This window comes from Gopherus evgoodei, chromosome 9 (genome assembly GCF_007399415.2).
Source record: "Gopherus evgoodei ecotype Sinaloan lineage chromosome 9, rGopEvg1_v1.p, whole genome shotgun sequence".
Classification (NCBI taxonomy): Eukaryota; Metazoa; Chordata; order Testudines; family Testudinidae; genus Gopherus; species Gopherus evgoodei.
In genome coordinates, this window is record NC_044330.1 from 87,927,462 (window position 1) to 87,947,694 (window position 20,233).

General features: G+C 45.9%; 1 protein-coding gene across 2 annotated transcripts in view; it reads left to right on the plus strand.

Moving 5' to 3' along the window:
* Positions 1-3,688: 3,688 nt before the first annotated feature.
* SLC16A2 (solute carrier family 16 member 2) overlaps positions 3,689-20,233 on the plus strand; it is a 111,652-nt gene continuing 95,107 nt past the window's right edge. The window contains exon 1 of one of the 2 annotated variants that reach the window (XM_030575485.1): positions 3,689-4,623. In XM_030575485.1, coding sequence (XP_030431345.1) covers positions 4,146-4,623 — 478 coding nt within the window. In that variant the 5' untranslated portion in view covers positions 3,689-4,145. The remainder of the gene's footprint in view (positions 4,624-20,233) is intronic. The other variant, XM_030575484.1, reaches the window with a different exon arrangement.

Consider the following 20,233-nt stretch of genomic DNA (forward strand, 5'->3'; position numbering starts at 1 on the left):
GGACTTACAAATTTTAATAAAGGATTTGAGAAACTGAAGGACTTAATTAAAGAGGCCCCAGTCCTGAGATACTATAATGGGAAGTGCAAAACTAAGTTGTCCACGGATGCCTCCAAGGAGGTATTAGCATGGTCCTCTTACAAACAGCATGGTCAAAACAGGAGATTAATGGGTGACATCACAAATGCTAACAAAAATTGAGTGTCATATGCTCAAACAGAGAAGGAGGCTTTGGTCTCAGGCCATGGGTGTAAAGAGTTGAATATCTTCATTTATGGCAGGCCTGTGTTAGCTGGTACTGACCATCAGTTACTTATTGCCATTGTCAAAATCATACAGAGCTTATTTTTTCTGCTACAAATGTATGTTTTCCAAATCAAATACATATCTGGAAGAGATTAAGGGGTACAGATATACTCTCTAGAGAATTTGACAGAAGTGCAAGGGTGCAAAGTCCATAGCTAGATTTTGTATATGTCAATCTGGTTAAAAAACCTGTCCAGTCTCAGACAAAATGTGGTCTGTGATTGCCAAAGCAACAGCTCAGGCTAAGACCCTGCATCAAGAGATTAAGGCTCTTAGCATAGGGTAGCTCCTATCACCAATTAAGGGGGGAACTAGATGGGATTTTGTTACAGTGTTACAGAAAAGTGCAATAGAAAGGATACATGAACGTCATTTAGGGATTGACAAATCTAGGAGAAAGGCTAGAAACATTGTATATTACCCTGAAATAAACAGTGACACGGAGAAACCTGTCAAGGCTTGTTGCATATGCCAAAAATAAGGCCAAGTCAAGCAAAAGAGCCCATTGTGGTAACTCAGGAAAAATTGGGCCCCTGGGGAAAAGCAGATGTAGATTCATTTACACTGATAGGAAAAAAACTATGTACAGTACTTATTCTAGATTATTAGTCTCCCTTCTCTGAGATAGCTTTACTTGAAGACACTATAGCTAACTAGGCGATTATGCATTTCAAGTCTGTTTTTGTTAGTCATAGTATACCTGACATAGTAACGTCTGTTCAGTGAGCATAAGTTTAAGTCAGGGGTTCTCAAACTGGGGGTCAGGACCCCTCAGGGAGTTGCAAGGTTATTACATGGGGGGTTGCAGGCTGTCCGCCTCCACCCCAAACCCTACTTTGCATCCAGTATTTATAATGATGTTAAATATATAAAGAAGTGTTTTTAATTTATAAGGGGGGGGGTTGCACTCAGAGGCTTGCTGTGTGAAAGAGGTCACCAGTACAAAGGTTTGATAACCACTGGTTTAAGTAGTTTGCAGTGAGGTTTGGGTTTAGACATGTAAGCGGTAGCTCATCGTTTCAAGTCCATTGGTTTGGTGGAAAGCGGAGTTAAAATAATAAAGCAACTACTGAAAATGACTGCAGAGTCAGAATATGATCTGTACTTAGCACTGTGAAATGAAACATGGTTTGTCATCTGCAGACATTTGTTTAACAGAAAACTGAGAATGAGAATGCCTGTAATGATAGATGCAGTGTAGTTGTAGACATGTTGGTCCAAGATATTTCAGAGACAAGGTGAGTGAGGTAATATCTTTTACTGGACCAACTTCTGTTGGTGAAAGACACAAGCTTTCAAGTTACAGAGAAGAGCTCTGTGTAAGCTTGAATGCTTCTCTCTCTCACTAACAGAAGTTGGTCCAATAAAAGATATTACCTCACCCAACAGCTTTCTGTAATGATAGACACTGATAAAACCAAACAAAAAAAAGCAATATGTTTTGAGCTCCTGGGTGCTGCTACCACTTCATGAACGTGATGCAATATCCATGATGTCACATGAGCTTGTCCTGCAGTCTTAAGGGGCAACACCTTTTCCTACTTCCAGAAGGGAGAGAGGGGCCCTGAGTTTTCTGTTTTGCCTGAAGGACTCAGTTAGGCAACAACCAGGTCATGACAGCAAAGCTCCAGGACATAAAACTGCCTGAACAAATGGACTGGTATTTCAAAAGAGATCCACATGTTGAAGCAACAGCGCAAAGCACTTCAGAGATCTACTGAACATGGTTAGTAAATTTAGTTAGTAGGTTGGATATAAGTATTTGAAATTGTGTATTGCACAAGGGTTGTTAAGTGTTACTATTATCAAGTTTTGGCTGTGACGAAACAAATGCAGTTGGAACTGTGTCTGTCATTGTATAAGGAGAAGGCTCTCACCCAAGCACTTTGGGCCCAGAGTGCTGAACACCAAAGACCCGTACACATGATCTGAGTCCAATGAAATCAAGGGGCTCTGGGCTGGTTCATGAAACCCATATTCACTTGCAGGACTGGGGGTTTAGGTTGGTAAGCTCACTGGCTCAGCCACCCTGTCAGTTTAGGGATTTCTTTGTCTAGGAGTTTGCCCTACTATCTAGGCATGGGAACAAAGATAGGGTCTGATCCTGTGAATCCTTATGCTGAGAAGTAACTTTCCTGATGTGAGTAGTCCTAATAGCCATCATGTGCGTAGCTGTTTGCTGTATCAGGCCTACAGCATCTATGGATGCCTCTACAGGCCATGAACACCCATGTGGCACTGTATGGAAACTGGCAAAATAATAATCACTTGCTATGAATCCAGCAGCCAATACCTTGTACCTCAAACCCATCTGCTGGGCTGACCCCTAACACACCTCACTTGCCCTCGGTGCTGCAGCCTCTCCACTGCCCCCATGTGCCGGGGGTGGGAACTGGGGCTCTCAGGGAGGATTCAGCTGCAGGTAGTGGGGAAGGCACAGTAACCTGCCCTGGTGAGGCATGGGTCTCCTGTGGTGAGGTGGGGCATTTACCCAGCTGGTGAGTTATATGGGCCCGTGGTGCCCATGCTCCAGGAATATTCAGGGCCTGGGGGCCCAGCTCCACCAGTGTTTGGGGCTGGGTCTCTCCCCTGGTCCCACCTACTGCCCCCATGCGATTCAAAAGGGCCCCTGGGCTCAGGCAGCTTCCACCACACCTGGAAGCGGCCAGCACGTCCCTGTGGCCTCAGGAGGTGGGAATGTGTGTCTCTGCACACTGCCCTCACCCTGAGCACCAACTCCACAGCTCCTATGGGCCGGGAACTGCGGCCAATTGGAGCTGCAGGGCCGGTGCCGGCAGGATGCAGCATGCGAGACCCTCGCAACCCCGCCGCCTAGGAGCTGCTGACAGAGGGGTGTGTGGGTCCCTTTCGGGAGCTGTCCGAAATAAGCACCACACTCCAACCCCTTCCCCAGCCCAGAGCCCACACCCAAACTCGCTCCAACTCCCTCCCAGAGCCTGCACCCCTCCCACACCCAAACTCCCTCCCAGAGCCTTAGGCAGGTGGGGGAGGGGGCGGGACTTGGACCCCTTCTGGGCACCACCAAAAGTTATAGAAACCTGCTACCCTGGAGTGGCGGGGGGAGTCTTGGCAGCCCGTGCGGTTGCTCCGGGCCCTTCGCCGTGCAGCTCTGCGCTCCACCAACAATGCCCTGATTGACTTCCAAAGGGGGCGGCGCCGGGCGGGCGCTGCCAATGAACTGCCCTAGGCAGGGCGCTCGGGCGGAGGCGTCTGCGGGCCGGGGCAGGGGAATTACATTCTTGGGGAGGAAGGGGGCGGGGGTTGTTTTTAAAGCCCGGCTCTTCCCCCGCTCCCCCCCCCCCGTCCGCTAGGAGGTGGGCGGGCCGGGCCGGGCCGGGCCGGCGGGCGCAGGGCTCCAATCTGTAGCCTGGCCCCTTTGCTTTCCGCGTGGGGATTCGCCCCCGTGGGGGGCAAGACCGAACGGATCCCGGGGCTCTGCGCGCGTGTGTCGGACGCAGCCCGCCCGGCCGCCGCAGGGACGCGCCGATTCCTGCGTTGTTTACCGTGCAAGGGGAGGCAGGAAACCAGGGGTGGGGGAAGCTGGGAAGAAGACCCCCCTCCCCCACCACGTGAAAACCAAGGTCCAGGCACAGAGTGGGATCCGCCCGGCGGGGCTGGGCTACGCTGCAGGGGTCTGGACCCGGCTGGCTGCTGAGCCCCGACCCTCTCTCCGCGCTGCGGGGGCGGAGGGCTCGTGTACCGCGGCTTTCCCCGCCCCCCTCCTGTTTGGGGCCGGTCCCCCTCCCGCGCTAACCCGCCTGGTCTCTCTGGCCTGCGGCAGCCGCCGGTGAAGGGCGCTGCGCGGCGGCGCCCGGGAGATGGAGGAGGATACAGCTGGGGGAGGAGAGGCGGGGAGGAGGCACCAGCTGGCGGCGGCGGGCGGAGGAGGAGCAGGCGAGCCGAGGGATGATAGGGGGAGCGGAGCGGGAGCAGGAGAGGGCATGTGGGACCAGCTGCTGGACAGGCTCCGCAGCCGGGATCCAAGAGGCAGCGGCGCCTGCAGCCCCTGCCCCAGCCCGGCCGAGATGGCGCTGCACAAGCAGGAGCAGGCGGTGTCCGAGGCGAAGGGGCCCAAGGCGGAGGAGGATGGCGAGGCAGCCGAGGCCGGGGGGCTGCAGGGGGCCGGGCCGGGCTTCCAGCCTCCCGAAGGCGGCTTCGGCTGGATCGTGGTCTTCGCCGCCACCTGGTGCAACGGGTCCATCTTCGGCATCCAGAACTCCTTCGGGATCCTCTACGTGATGCTGCAGAGCGACCTGGGCGGCGGCGAGAAGGACCCCACGCTGGAGTTCAAAACAGGTGAGAAGGCGGCGGGGTCCCCCTCCCCGAGACCGGCCTCTCCCGGGCCCCGCTGGGCTCTGAGCGGAGTCTGGGGAGGGGAGCTGATGGAAGGTGACTGACTGAGGGATAAGTGGCTTGCACAGAAATCACCCCGTAACCAGATCTAAGGGAATCCTGGGCCTGACTCCGCAAAGGGACCTGTATGTAACTTTGTCTGGTGTCACACGGACACGCACACCCGGCGTCGGCAGGGGTGCCCTAGAAACGCAACTGGGAACGTATCTGGTTTAAGTGGGAGACATCAGAGTGTCTGCTGTAGGAGCAAGTTCCAGTCCAGGCTGTCACTCCTGCAGTGCCTCTGTTAGCATCGGTGCTTTGGGAACTCCCCTTTCTGCTGCTTGCCTTTGGTTGGTTTATATCAGAGCCTGCATGCTGTTTAAATCTAGGTGTCTCCTTGCAGCAGATGTAATTTGGGGGAGAGGGAGGAAGTTTGGGTTAAAATCTGTATATTAAATGACTTCCATTCCTACAAAGATATCCCCAGGGAGCGAATCATGAAAACCAGATCAAATAAGAAAACTCCATTGCTGTCCAGAGTGAAACAAAACAAACATTTCCAGAAAGAGGAAAGCTTGAAAATATTTTGCTGGAGGGGCATAGGCAACAGATGAAGGTTGCATAAGCGTTTGCATTCTGACCCTTTGTTTTTTCACTGGTTTAGAACTTCCACCTTTGGGCTGAATTACCAAGCTTGTTCTGTGCCCAAAGGTGAATCTTTTTGGAAAGTGTCAGTGCTCCTCTCCCACACACAAAAGCAAAACAAAAGAAAATCCCCCGAATAGTTTTTTTTTTGTAGCGTGGCAGAAATGTGTATTTTCAGCATGTATATTAAAAATATTCTGATGCTGTCCAGTCAAATAGTTCCATGTTGTCACAGGAGCACAGGAGTTGTTACTAGCTTTCTTCTTTCTTAAAAAGGAAAACAAAAAACACAACAAAAAACCGTGCTGAGGAAGTTTTATATATATATATAAAAAACACTGTTAAGAGCCTATAGGATTGCACTGAAGCACAAAAAGGTCAAAATGATGAAGTTAAGGTTGCACATGTAACATGCCTTGTGCATATCCACTGTGTGACGGTAATTAAAGATGTTTTCTCAAATATAACAGTATTTTACGATCTTATGTGCATCTGTGTAGAACAATGTGCATGCCAATTAAGCAGACCATTAAAACAATTTATATGACGAGTGCAACATTAACTGTTCTTACACAACATACTACAGAATAAAAAGGAAACTTAACTGACATATAGAGCATCTTTTTTTTTCCAGTTAAACAAGCTTTTTAACTGCCTCCTCTGAATTGCACCCCAGGAAGGCTGCTGACAAATGGCCTTAGCCCTGTAAAAATGCCTGTTAGTAATTTTGGTCGCTTAAATTCAATAGGGATACTGACATAAGAAAAGTTAGTAGCAGGATGAAGTGTGTGCAGGATTGTCTTCTAACGATAGAAAAGAGCCTGTACCTAAGTTAATTATTTATTTGTTTGTATTAGGGTAGCAGCTACAGGCCCAGCTGAGATTGTGGTTGTATTGTGCTAGTGACAGTCCCTGTCCCAAAGCTTATAATCAAATAAACAATACATACAAAGTGTGGGAGAGGAAACAGAGAAGTGAAATGACTTGCATGAAGTCACACAGCAGGTCAGTATCACAGCCCGGAGTGGCGCCAGGGTTTCTAGCGCCCTAGGCAGAATTCAGGGGGGCGGTATTTTGTGCGCTCCCCACGAGACGCGCGGGAGCTTCCGGTTCCACTCCCATCGCACCACCAAAGAAGGACCCTCCGCCGAAATGCCGCAGGTGACAGTGGCAATCATTGAGCTGCTCAATTGCCTGCCACTGCTTTCCGCGGCACGTTGGCAGAAGGTCCTTCAGCGGCGCAACAGGAGTGGAACCGGAAGGTCCCACGCACCCCATGGGGAGCGCACAAAATGCCTCCCCCCCAAATCCTGGTGCCCTAGGCAACTGCCTAGGGTCGCCTAATGGAAGCACCAGCCCTGATCACAGCTGAGAATAGAATCCAGATCTCCCGACTCTCTGTCTGGTGATCTATCCTCTAGAACCAGTGTTTCTCAAACATTTTGATACCAGGGACTCGCTTGTGGCCTTCCTAAACTGTATCAAGGAGATCTGAGGGACGATCACTGGTCCATGGACTGGTCGTTGAGAAACACTGCCCTAGGTCACATTGCACTGATGTACTAGATAGATGATTTGACAATGAATGTACAGCAATGAAAGGAATTACAAGATGCTACACCTCTTAGATTCCAGAATTAGCAGCATGATATTGTTGAGAAATAATATAATCATGCAATTAAAGATGGTAACATAGTGCATATCCACATGGCGGCAGAGTTAAAGATGTATGGACAATCTTAGCATTGTCACTTCTAGGCTATTAACAGTACAATGTTAACATGGGTTGTCTTTTAAATGGTTAAGTGGTGGAATACACAGTGCATCTCTGTGTTTGTATTCTTCAGGAAATCTGTTATCTGTTTCCTTCTTGTGATCCTATCAACAAAACCCAAGGCACAGTTTTAAAAGAGAAGATCTAACTAAGGATATTGAAAACTGACGTGATAAAGTGATAAAAACTCTGCCATGGGCATGCGGGAGTATGCCCCTGTTTCTTCTAACGTGTGAGAGAGTGAGGGGGAGGGGAAACAAAACCAACCTTACACAGTCATGTAGAAAGAAAGAAGCCAATATAGGTGTCTGAGTCAATCCAGTGCTTTGTAATTAAATTGCCTATGTGACAAATGTGAATTTTGGTCTGTGTGCTTAGCAAAGAGACCATTAATAATGCATATGCTTTGACCTGCTAGCTAATGTTGCCATTATATGTTAGTATGTCGGTTCTCACTTGCTTCCCGATCACTGGACCTGTATATGGTACACTACGCACTAAACATTTGTATGGAATTCTAGCTTTCAGGGAGAAGGCAAAGGGTGCCCATGTACAATGGAGGATTATTTATTTATTTATTTAATCCTCTGATAGTATTTTGGCATTTAAATGTACAGGCTCAGAGAGTCCATACACCTGCAATTCCAGCAGCCTGCTGAGGTCCCTCTGGGCTAAGACCTGAAGCTGGGATTCCATGGGTCAAGGGAAGGCACGTCTGGATAGGAGTGGAGATGGAGAGCAGCTACTCTGCTTGACATGTTCTACTTCATGCTTGGATTGCTTCAGTGAATTACACTTGCTATCTAATGCTGCTAGACACAGCCCTGAGTCTGGCCCATAGCTTCACTTCCCATCCCTTCTGGCAAGGGAGCTGTATGGGACTACCTCCATGCATCCCTCCTCCCCCATTCTTGGTTTCACAGACCACCTCCTCCCCTCCCCACTTACAATTACATACTATCCCTGTGGAAACATAATCAGACAAGAATTTGTAGCTTCTTTCGGATTGCTAAGTGTTATGGCCTTCCTGAAAAGAATCACACTGTCTATTTATGCTCTGCATTTCATCTTCCTTCTCAGCTGGCCTGGTGCTCTGAGCTGGAAACAGAGCCAAAAGTGTGCCACTTGACAGCTTCCTATAGACCACCAGCAAGTACTCTACAGACCATAGTGTGAGAACCCCCAATAGATTAAGTACAGGACTAAGAGTAACTCCTGCACTCTAACCCAGCTCTTCCACCGTGTCACTTTGTGGCCAGGAGCAAGTCACTTAACCTCTCTGCCTCAGTTTCTCCATCTATAAAATGGGGGCTAGTACACGCCTATCTTGTAGGTTTTTATAAGAATGATGTAGTATTTGGGGAGAACTTTTAAGATGTAAAGGCAGAGTAGTATTCCAGCCAAGTTATACTCCTGAAAAAAAGGGCTTATATTTATATTAAAAAGGTGCTAACTCAAACTAAGCAATAGCAGCACAGGCACATGGCTGTAATTTATCGAGGTTTATTTCTTGTTTGCACTGCATTCTCTTGTTTTTGATCTCCTAAAATGTAGAATCCTTGGAGCTCAAATTCAGGGTCAGTTTGTAAAAACAACCTTCTTTCAACAAAACACTGAATGCATAGCTCCTTTGTTTAAAGAAATATACTGTTAAGCATATGTAAACAAGCAATCCAATGAAGATCAGCATGTACTGCTGTGAATATCCAGCACGCCCCTTGGCTACGTGCAGCAGGAGACAAGACTTGATGAGACACATTGGAGGTTTCATTTTGTGGAGGGGAAGGAGTATTGTAGAGAAAAATTGAAGCTAGAGTAAAATCTTTACCCAAGGGAAGAGCAAGAATCAGTCACTTCTAGCAGATATGGCCAATAAGAAAGCATGGAGCAATAGTGGGATACTTGAAAATGATAACGGTGATTAGACAACCTAGTAAAAAAAGGCCTGGTCCTTACTGGGTTTGGTAAAGACTCCCTAGCATGCATCATGGGAGTGACTGACTCCCATTGTGGCCTTGGCTGAGTCTCCTCTCAGTGCCTCAGTTTCTCCTCCTGTAAAAAGGGAACAGTATTCCTATATCTCACACAGGTATTGTGAGAAGGGTTAGGGAGTGGATGAAATGGGGATTCCTTTCCCATGTAAATGGATGTTGGGGCAGTGTCGTAATGCTCTAGCTTTTCCCCTCTGGGGAAGCAAACCTAACCAGAATAGCAGTTCTTCTAAAGGGTCAGTGTGCCCTGGGTCTTCAGGACCCCTGACTGACCCATTTTAGATTGGAGGCTCTTAAACAAAAAGGAAGGTGCCTAGCTGTATTTCAGTCTGTGACCCACTTCAAAATGTGACAGCGAAGGACAATGAGGCTAAAAACCCAGGCCAGTTCTGGATTCTGCAAGTCAGACCGCGATGCCCCACCACTGTGGGTACAGCTGAGGCAGCCAAGAATTCCCAGCCGGTGTCGCCCAAGCACAAGCAGTGTCCCTGATATGTGAGGCAGCAGGGTGCATTGGGCAGGAGAGGCACCTGTTTCCGTTGGGTTTACTGAACACAGGATGTCAGTTGTGCGCATTGCTTGTGGTTAACTTCAGTTCAAACATCCATGGAGGATCTGCTGCGGAATGGCAGGGAACCTGCCTGTCTGCCATTCTGAAAGTGTCTTGTTTCTATAAATCCGCTGTAGGTGTTGCAGTTTCAGGGATTTAACAACAGCTGGCAAGGCAGCTAGAACTACTGCACTGATGTTTTTCTTCCTTTTTATTTATTAAAATCATCTAGATACAGATTAACTTTATTTGCTTTACATTTTATGTTTCATTTGCCTGGAAATAGGAACTACAAGCACTTTGATAAATGGTCTGTAAAGTTCATCTGGTTTCTCCATAGCTCTCCCATAAGTGCCTCTGTAGCCTGTTCCTCACAGCCAAGGGCAGCTCTAGGTATTTTGCCGCCCCAAGCACAGCAGACAGGCTGCCTTCGGCGGCTTGCCTGCAGGAAGTCCCAGTCCCGCGGATTCGCTGGCATGCCTGCGGGAGGTCCGCCAAAGCCGCGGGACCAGTGGACTCTCCGCAGCCATGCCGCCGAAGGCAACCTGCCTGCTGCCCTCACGGCAACCAGCAGAGCGCCCCCTGTGGCTTGCAGCCCCAGGCACGCGCTTGGCGTGCTGGTGCCTGGAGCTGCCCCTGCTCACAGCAGTAGTTCCTCAGTGTGTTGTGCAGCAGCCCTTTGACTACCTTTTTGTACAAGAGATGGGACTCTTTTGCTGCTTTGTCCAACAGTGGAAGAATATCCACTATTACAGCTCTGTGCAGAGTGAGGCTTCTGTTTCCAGAAGGTCCTGTAGAAACCAAATGGTGTCTTGGAGTAAAAATGGAATTAAATACTTAACCATAGTGGTTCTTGCTCAAAATTAAATTGATCCCTACATTTGTGGCTGGGGAAAAGACTTCTCCAAGGATATACTAGCAGGGAACTTTGTGGGGCTTTTCTGGTACATCATTGAGTAGGGATTGCTTCTTAAAATCAAGAGTGCACATTCTAGACTGGTGAGTTTCTGTGGTCATGTTGGAGGAATGTCCATCTTGTCTTCATCTTTTATGTTTAAGTCCGGATGGAGAATGAACCACCCATGAACAACCCTGCTTTGGCTAACGAGATGGATAAGGTGTCCCGACGGGCGTTTTTGTCTGGTCATTGTTAGGTTTTTTTTGTTGTTGTTTTTAATCTGAATTCCCCATTGAGATCAATGGGGATTTCTGCTTAAAAATTGATGCTGTGTTATGTCCTCTAATTCCTAGGATAGGTAAACTAGTTTGTCTAATCTGTCCTGCTTTATCAAAACTGCTATCTGGAAGGGACAAACCAGGTGCATGTTACTGATAAAAATGGATCAGGGCTTCATCAGAACAGAGAAACTGAGCTAAGATCCTAGTTCAGAGAAAAGTTTTAGTGAGAGGAGAAAACATAGTTTTAACAGCCAAACTATTTTGGTACTGAGAGTAAAAGAACAAGGAGCAGAAAGTAGGAACTGACTCATCTAATACATACAGAAAAGCTTTGCATACCTCATTGTAGGGCCCTGCTGGCTCTGTGGGCTAGAAAGGGAAAACCCTAATGATACAGTGAATTCTGGGAGGTCATTTTTGAAAATGCACTCAAGTAAATTTTAGCAATATTTCATTGCACTGATGACTTTAAACCCTCTTTCAGACCCCTCACTGTACAGGGTTGTGTAAACTGAAGGGACAGTGTCAGTGTCAAACATCTGTCATTAAAGCACTCTTTATTTGTTGTGTAAATCTAAATTTAAAAAAAAACTTCTATCCAAGACTCCAGGATTTAAATTCAGGATCTGTTTGGGGGCGGGGGTGGATTTTGTAGTGATGTTTTGTGGACTCTTCAGCCAAATTGGAAAAACTAAAGAATAATTTAATGGAGGCAGGGGTGTGTGTGTGTATATGTAGATGTAGATATAGATATTCATTCTCTGTGAAAATATTCTTTAGTTTTTCCTATTTTATTTCATTCATACACACACACACTTAATGTCTTCCTTTCTTTGCCTATAGCTTAGTCACCCATTAGGCTAGTAAACTTATGACTTACATTGAGTGACAAAGAAAATAGCTCCATTTAGGGTATTTGCTAACATTGTAAGCAGGAGGTATAAGCCATTGTTTCACTCTTACTTATTTCTGATATGAAAAAGTAATTTAAATTTCAAACATTTGAAGTGTTCCTGTGACAGATGATGAAAAGTAAACAGACTTTTAGTAAATTTGTTGACACAAGGGATTAAATTTGATTTTAATATCTAGGACTTCTTCTTTTTGTTGTTGTCCATATATTTCAAATACATTATAGAACCTGGGCTTCGAGTTTCACGTTTCTTGAAAAGGTCTTATCTGTCCTCTCCTGAAGGTGGCACTGTAGCTGTTGATGTGGAACAGTTTTTCAAATAGGCTCATTTCAGATGGACTTGACATCTTATATTAATTGCTCTAAGGCTATTGTATAACCATTAGACTTCTGTCTGCTTTTCACCCAAGGGCCTCAGAGCACTATACAGACTTGAACTGATTAAATTTCCACATCCTATGCTATAAGGTAGTAGCATTAGTCCCATTTTATAGATGTGTAAACAGAGAGGGGAAGTTGCTACCCTTAAGTCCACACACTGAGTCAGCGGATAGAACCCAAGTGTCCTGATTCCCAGGATCATCTTCTAACCATCAGATTACATGGCATCTCCTAATGATTCTCCCAAGCAATCATATTGCCTTTCACAGTTTTCCCTATGTTTTTTGTCTTCTCCATCTTACTAATATTTCCCGACCTCTTCATTTAACTCCCCTGAATTTTTTTCCAACCTTCTCCTCTTCATTCTCCCTTCCTAATCCCCCATTCTTTCATGTCAATTTTCCTGAGGTCTGTCAGTGGTTCTGGATCAGATTGTTAGTTGCCTCTGCTGCAAAAACAGCAAAAATAATTAAGTAAACTAGATTTTTAAAGTTTGGTTTTAAGCATCAGAGTTTATTAGGAATGCATGAAGAGTTCTCATTAAAAATTATTTTTAACCACAGCTGTGAGTTTGTAGTTCTTTTGAGGGGCCTGGGTTAGCCTTTGGCTGTACCTTGCATTGATGCTTATCCTCTTGGAGTATAAATGGAATGAGTAGACACACATCTTTTGAATTTGATCAGCATAATGGAGGATATTGCCCTTTGGTTGCACTTCATTTGAAGTTCCTGTGAAATAATCTCAGATGTAACCTCATTGCAGCAATTGGAGTAAAGTGAAAAGCTTTAAAATGTCCGTCTTTATTTTGCAGTAGCTAAAAATGCAAATATAAAACTAAAAGAACAAGAAACAGGATTAATCTGAGACTTTAATGATAAGCAGCCTTGTATGTAATAATTAATGCATTGCAGCATGAGAGAGTGGAGGAGGAGGTTGCACACAGACAATTCTCAGTTACTAGATTAACAATTCTAATAGAGTTGTTTACTCTCAAGTTACCTCCCTCAGATATTTAAAAAAAAAAACTTCAGTGCTGATGAGAAACAGGCAAAGTGTTATCTAGAAATGCATATTGCAGTGCTGCCAACTCTTTCAATCTTATTGTGAAGCTCATGATATTTGATCTTCTTAAAGCCCCAGCTCTTGGAGTCAACTGATTATGTGAGAATCTTATCTGTCATTTAAAACAATAGTTCTTAGCTATCCTGGTTGTGGAGAAAAGCTTGAGAGTGTGATCTGAGTGTACCTTAACATCTTGAAACTATAAGGGAGACAAAAAGGACCCTGGTATTTATTTATTTTAAATCTCATGACTTTTTTATGCCTGACTCACAATTTTTGAACACTTGATAGTGTTGTTGTTACTTGTTGGCAGTACCAGTGTTCATTCCAGTCAACAAAATATAAGCACCTCCTGCTTTTTAGTAAATCTTCCATCCCCCATACGCTTCCCTTTTTATATAAACCAACTTAAAGCCTTATCAAATTATAAGACTCTGAAAATGGTGACAGCCCACCACTGAGCGCACCCTGCCTCTGGCTTTAATACCCTCCACTCCAGTGGTGAGACTGGAATATAGATAGGAGCAGAGAACCCTGTGCACGAAAGACCCTGTTTGATTTTTTGGTCTTTCTCTGCAGCATGGAGCACGGGTCTCCTGCAGGTTTAAACTAGTGTAAATGGTGGATTCTCTGTAACATGAAATCTTTAAATCATGATTTAAAGGATAAGGACTTCAGTAACTCAGCCAGAGGTTAGGAGGCTATTACAGGAGTGGGTGGGTGAGGTTCTGTGGCTGCCATATGCAGGAGGTCAGACTAGATGATCAGGATGGTCCTGTCTGGCCTTAAAGTCTATGAGTCTAAAAGACCTTACTCCCAAAACTGCCCAGTGAAGTTAGTTAACTATCTTAGCCCTCGTCCAGACTAACCCGCGGCATCGGCGGATTAAAATCGATTGCTCGGGGATCGATATATCGCGTCTAGTCTGGACGCGATGTATCGATCCCCGAGCGCGCTTACATCGATTCCGGAACTCCATCAACCCGAACGGAGTTCCGGAATCGACACGGAGAGCCGCGGACATCGATGCAGCGCCGTCCAGACGGGTGAGTACCTCGATTTTAGAAATTCGACTTCAGCTACGTTATTCCCGTAGCTGAAGTTGCGTATCTAAAATCGATTTTAATATCTAGTCTGGACGTGGCCTTAGATATGTGTGGTGGTGTAGTGAACTGGCTTTTTTTATGGTGTTGCTTTCTGAGGGCAGAGAGAGGATAAGGAACCAGGACTCAGAGTATTTTCCTTTTAGGTCGGTGGTAGAAATTGGAGGGCCTGATTCTGGTCTCATTTATAACAGTGTGAATCCAGCGTAACTCTAGTGAAGTAAATGGGATTTACTCTGGTGTAACTGAGAACACAGCCTTTCTCTCTTTTTTTTCTTTTAGAGTTGGCTTCCTGAGAGTGATTAATGTAATTTTGTCTGCCTGCAGCCCATGGGTTTGTTACATTGCTTTGTTCTGGATGCATTTTCTTGTTCAGTGGCCAGGAGGATTTTGTAAGTCAACACTTTTTCTCCTTGTAATAACTGTGACCTCGCAAGACCAAAATACTGGGCCTTGTTAACCTAATTGCACGTGGATGCAAAGCAACTAGCGAGCCCTGTGCAGGAGGCTGTGATCATTGGAAATGAGAGTTGCAAATCCCAGAAACTCCAGCCCTAAGAAGACCTTAAAGCTACATAAGGGGAAAAAGAGACAGTTTGAATTCTACGTCAGCCAATCTTCAAGAAATAATACTTGGCACAGAATTGTTACTTGCTTCTCTTGTGTGTGGGTGGCATAAATTACTAAAGGGTGTGTGGTTTGCCTGATTAATCTCTTGCTCAATACAAGCTCTGAACTGTATATCTAGTTTAAAAAGCCCAGAGATGTTGGAAGAATTCAAAATATCTGCTAAAAAATGTTGTCTGTCTTCAAGCTTTACCAACCTAGACAACCCTGGCCTACCCATGAAATTCTGTAACTTTGTGTTCTAATTCTGAGTAAGTTAGTTTCTTAGTATCTCAAACAGGATAGTACCAGCTGTTCTCTGTAACCATGGATATTGCTAGAATCTGAAATTTTGATGTTGGAAAATTACATGAATTCCTAAAGGGACAGGATAACACCAAGCCCTAAATTTTGCTGCTTTTATTTTAAGTGTTGGGAGAGAAGAAAAGCTAATAAAAAATGGAAAAAAAACCCCTATTTTATAAAGTTCAGTGAAAACAACTTTAACCTTTAATTTTATTTAACCCTTCTTCTGAATTATTGTGAAGCTAACAGAACTGTGGTGTGCTGTTAGTGCATGAGAACTGGAAAGTGAATTTGAACAGAGCTAGCAAGTGAAAGATGGACAATGAAATTAGACCTGTTCAGTGAGAAACATCAACAATGAAGAGCATGACTTGGGTATCAGAATGACAAGCACCACAGAAATACCTTAAAGAATACTATTGCAGAGCTTGTATCTTGAGTATCTGAGTCAGCAAGCAGTCTGGAGTTGTCATAATATAGCTGTTTCACTGTGCCTCAGTTTATTCATCTTTAAAATGGATATAATACTGATTTCACAGCGAAGCTTTGAGACCTAGGGTATGTCTACACTGCAATAAAACACTGGCTGCCCTGTGTCAGCTGACTCAGGCTTGTGGGACGCAGGCTATGGGCTACAAAATTGCATTGTACACTCAGGCTGAAGTCTGGGCTCTGGGACCCGCCCCCCCTTACTCTGTACAGATGTGTATGCGGGGATGCTGGAACTAGGGGTGCAGTGGTTTCCATCATATACAGGGTTTACAGTTTTGTTCAATGGCTTTCTGCACTCCCACTACAAAAATTGTTCCAACACCACTGTGTGTGCACTAGACAAGATGCAAAAAAATAGCAAATTATTAGGCCTTGTGATGTTAAAGTTGCAGTGTTCCTTCCTTGGAGAAAAGGTGCAGGATATGACAAAATGTTGTTGTTGTTATAGCATCAAATGATCTAAGAAGGTTGAGTTAGTGCCCTAACATAGCCTTGCCAGCTGCTTCAGGTCTGAAGTGCAGATGTCCCTCTCTACCTGTAAGAGAAGACAAAACCTATTTAACCCTATTGCAGGCCCTTGAGAGGAAAAAGGGTGGAGCTACTTCCAATCAAATGAAGATGTTCACATATACCACGAGAGTGTTGTCATGTTCCTGGTGACTTGTAATTTTTTGTTTGTTACGGGCAGCATTTCTAATGGCAACTGGCAGATTGTATTTTCGTTCTCCCCCTTGCCTTTGATTAATACGTGATTTGTAACTGCACCTGTACTAGCAATCATTTTGTGTGTTGTGCCCTCCCCCTTTGGGAGACTATTGCCATGCTGCAGGCAGGAGAACAATATGAGCCAGTTTGTACACAAGTTAGGGGCCTGCTACTTCAGACCCGTACTTGCACGGATAGACCTGCTGAATAACTGAGACTTCTTGAGAAAGTAAAGGTTTGTAGGGTCAGACCCTTGGGCACTAGGCCTCAGAACATGCCTGTAGGGGATGGGGAAATAGCCACCATTTACACACTGGGAAACCGAGGCACAGAGCAGTAAGTGACTTGCCCAAGGTCAAACAGTGGGAGAACCAGGAGTAAACCCTAGGCATTGCAACTCCCATTCTTGTGCTCGGTGTGAGACAATGCTTCCTACAGATTAGCAGTTAAATGAAATGTTCCATATCTGAGCCTTTACAGCTGAAGTCTTGTGGCACTGAGACCCACTTGTTGTCATCAGTTTATTTTAGCATAGAGAGCAGTTGGGAGTGGGAGCCTGCAGATGGGGCAAGAGAGAACCATGTATTGCTAATCAGAGGTCACAAGCATTGCTACTCTGCCCTGAAAGCATATTTCAGGTTAAAGGCCTAGAAGGAAAATGGTGAATGTGGTTTGCCAGTGAAAATGTCCAGTACTACAGTGTGTTTAAAGATCTGTTCAGCTAATTCTACAATTGCATAATAAATTACTGTAGTGTCATTTAAGCAAGACCTGTGCCCTATTCTCTTTATTAGTTCTAAATGTTGTGCCCAAAACCCTAGATCTGTGCGCTTGGTTCCTGGGTGGTGGGGGAGACTTGTAATTGGAGGCTTATACCTAGCAGAGCTCTTATGTTTACTAGGCAGGTGCCTTCTCCAATAGATGTTGGGTGTACGAGAAGTGAGGTGGACAGTGTGTGGCTAGAGTGGGGGTGAATATGGGGCAGTAGACCATGTTCTAGTGTGTCATTTCCATCTTGGAAAAATGATCTAATTTTAATTTTAATGGCTTTTGACTGCCAAGCCAGTTTAGATTATCGTGTTCTGCGTCTCTCTCACACAGACCAGTCTAGGCCATCTCCAGGGTCTCTTCCTCTCTGTCTGTTAGAGGAAATGCAGGTCACCCAGAGCTGCTTGTGTATTCTTCAGTCCCTCAAACATGCCTCCCTCCTCTACTGCCTCCATTGACTGCAGAATGGAGCCATCCTGTGGCACGATCCTGGAATTATGCAGCATCTGAACAAAGAGGAAAATTGCTTAGCATTTGATTGCATAATCAAGTAGGGCATAGGGCCTTGCCTCTAAGTCAAAGGTGAGCAAACTACGGCCCCTGGGACCCTCCTGCCTGGCCCGGAAGGCTCACCCCTGGGCCCTCCCTTCCTGGTTTCCACCTCCCCCACAGCCTCAGCTCACTGTGCTGCCAGCGCAGTGCTCTGGGCGGCGGTGATGCGAGCTCTTGCCAGGCAGCACAGCTGAAGAGCCGCAGCCTGATCCGGTGCTCTGTGCTGCACGGTGGCAAGGCTGGTTCCAGCTGGGCAGCGTGGCTGCCTGTCCTGGTGCTCTGGTGGTGCGGCTGTTGCACCGCCAGCCACCGGTGCTCCAGGCAGCACAGTAAAGGGATGGAGTGGGGGAGTTGGATAGAGGGCAGGGGTGTTTGGGGTGGTGGTTAGGGTGTGGGGGTGTGGATCGGGGTTGGGGTGGTCAGAGGGTGGGGAATGGGGGGGTTGAATGGGGGCAGGGTCCCAGGGGGCAGACAGAAAGGAGAGGAGGGGTTGGATGGGGCAGCAGGGGGCAGTCAGGGGCAGGGGTTCTGGGGGCGGTCAAGGAGAAGGGGTGGTTTGATGGGGCAGGACCCACAACTGTGCATTTTTTTCATGACTCCTGTGTATGTGTGTGTAGTTAATAGAACGTATGTTATAATAAAATCTATATCGTTTATACAGAAAAAAATCTGATGCTTATGAACCTCAAAGTTGGAGGTTCTTAATTGCAGATACCTTTGTTTCCTTCAACCTAAGTGAGTTATCGCTTATTTTGTTGTTTGTTTTTTTTCTTTTTTCTTTTGTGAACGCCTGATTTCATTACTCTTGTATTGTGGTAGCACCTAGGGGCTGCAGCTCCATTGTGCTAGGTGCTGTACAAAACATAATAAAAGAGTCTCTGACCTAAGCAGTTTGCAGTTATAGTTATGTCCCTTGGAAACCTTTGTGAACTTGAAGTTATATACCTGTGTTTATAAATGTATAGCTGCATTTTGGGTGTGTGTGTTTATATACACATACACCTTCTATGTATGTGTATATAATATATATGCAGACACACACTATGATTTTATGGAAGGGTTTAGCACCCAAAATTCCAGTTGAAGTACGTGGAAGTTCTAGGTGCTCAGAACTTCTGAAAATTAAGCCATGCATGTGCGGTGTAGTATAGACTTGAGGGGTGACTTGCTTTGCTGTGGATTATTTCTGTTCATCCACCCTGAGTAGGTTGGGGATGTTGCTAAACCCACATTAAGTATGTTCTGAATTGCCGTAACATGCTTTCAATTGTAAGCGTTTCAGATATCACACAGTTAGCTAGTGTAACAGGTCTTGCCAGGTGCTGTAAACGAGCAGCTCATTAAAGAGATAGCAGCACAATTTTCCAGCGATGTAGCATGGAGTCTTCCTGCATGAAAACTGTGTGTAGATATAAACAGAGCAGTGGATCTCATTTCACTTATTTATTCTTCCCTTTTGTAAGGTCCCCGGCAGCAGAGGTGCTGTCCTAGGATTGGTAAGAATCCCTTCCCCATTTACAATCCTCCCCCTCAAGGCTCAGTCTCCAGAAGCTCCTTTCAGAACCTGTCTGTGCCTTTCCCATTTTAGTTGCTGTACAAATGTATACAGGATGGTGCAATCCCTGCCCTGATTTGCGTACTCATCTATCTCCCCATCCTAGCCCTCGCGGCTCACAGGCTGGTGGTAGAACATGTTGCTACCAGAGTGTGCTCAGCATGGGAGCAAGAGCCAGGTCCATGAGTCAAACTTGTGTGTGCTCCTTATGTGGCAATGCACAGCACTGGCACCTCTAGGCCTAGCTATTTCATTGCGTTTAAATGAACTGGTGTATTGGATCAAAGCCCTTTCCTTGGGAAAGAAGGAGCGTTTTGCTGAGAAGCTGATTCCAGGTGGTAATCTATTAAAGATGATGCAGCGTTGTAAAAAGTTGCTTGCACTGCAGGGCACGGGGAAAGGAGGAATGTGACTTATAACACTTATAGCTGTTAGCTAGGTCTTTGCAACTGAGTGAGCACCTCAATTGTGTTTGCGTTCAGCTGTGTTGCTCCCTTGTGGTAAAGGTCTATGGAGTTTTAACATGACTGAAACAAACAGGTTTCTATAGGAATCACTATAAAATCCCATGCAATGAAATCTGGAGTGAGAGCCTCACTGTGGAAGGGATTTTTCTCTCTTACAGTCACCCAGTGGAAGCCAAGCACAAGGAACTGATTCACCACTGGATTCAATTGGACTGTTCCATAAAAGGGTGAAGGATCAGATTTGGTGCACTCAAGTCTCCAAGAGTAACCCCTGCCCATATGTCCCCTACAAGCCATGGAATTCCCTCCTATTTTAGGTGGGTCCTGTGGCTTGTTGTAGATCCTGATGGGGAAGGAGGCTCACAAGGCTCTGGTTGTGGGGAATGCTTCCACCGAGGATGCCTGAGGATTATGAATGTCTTAACCAAAGGCTCCGTTCAAGTCGGTGTGATACTGCTGGTTGTGCTGAGTGGGTGTGAGGTGGGGGTGGCTGCAGGGCCAGCCTAAAGTGCTTGTCAAAGG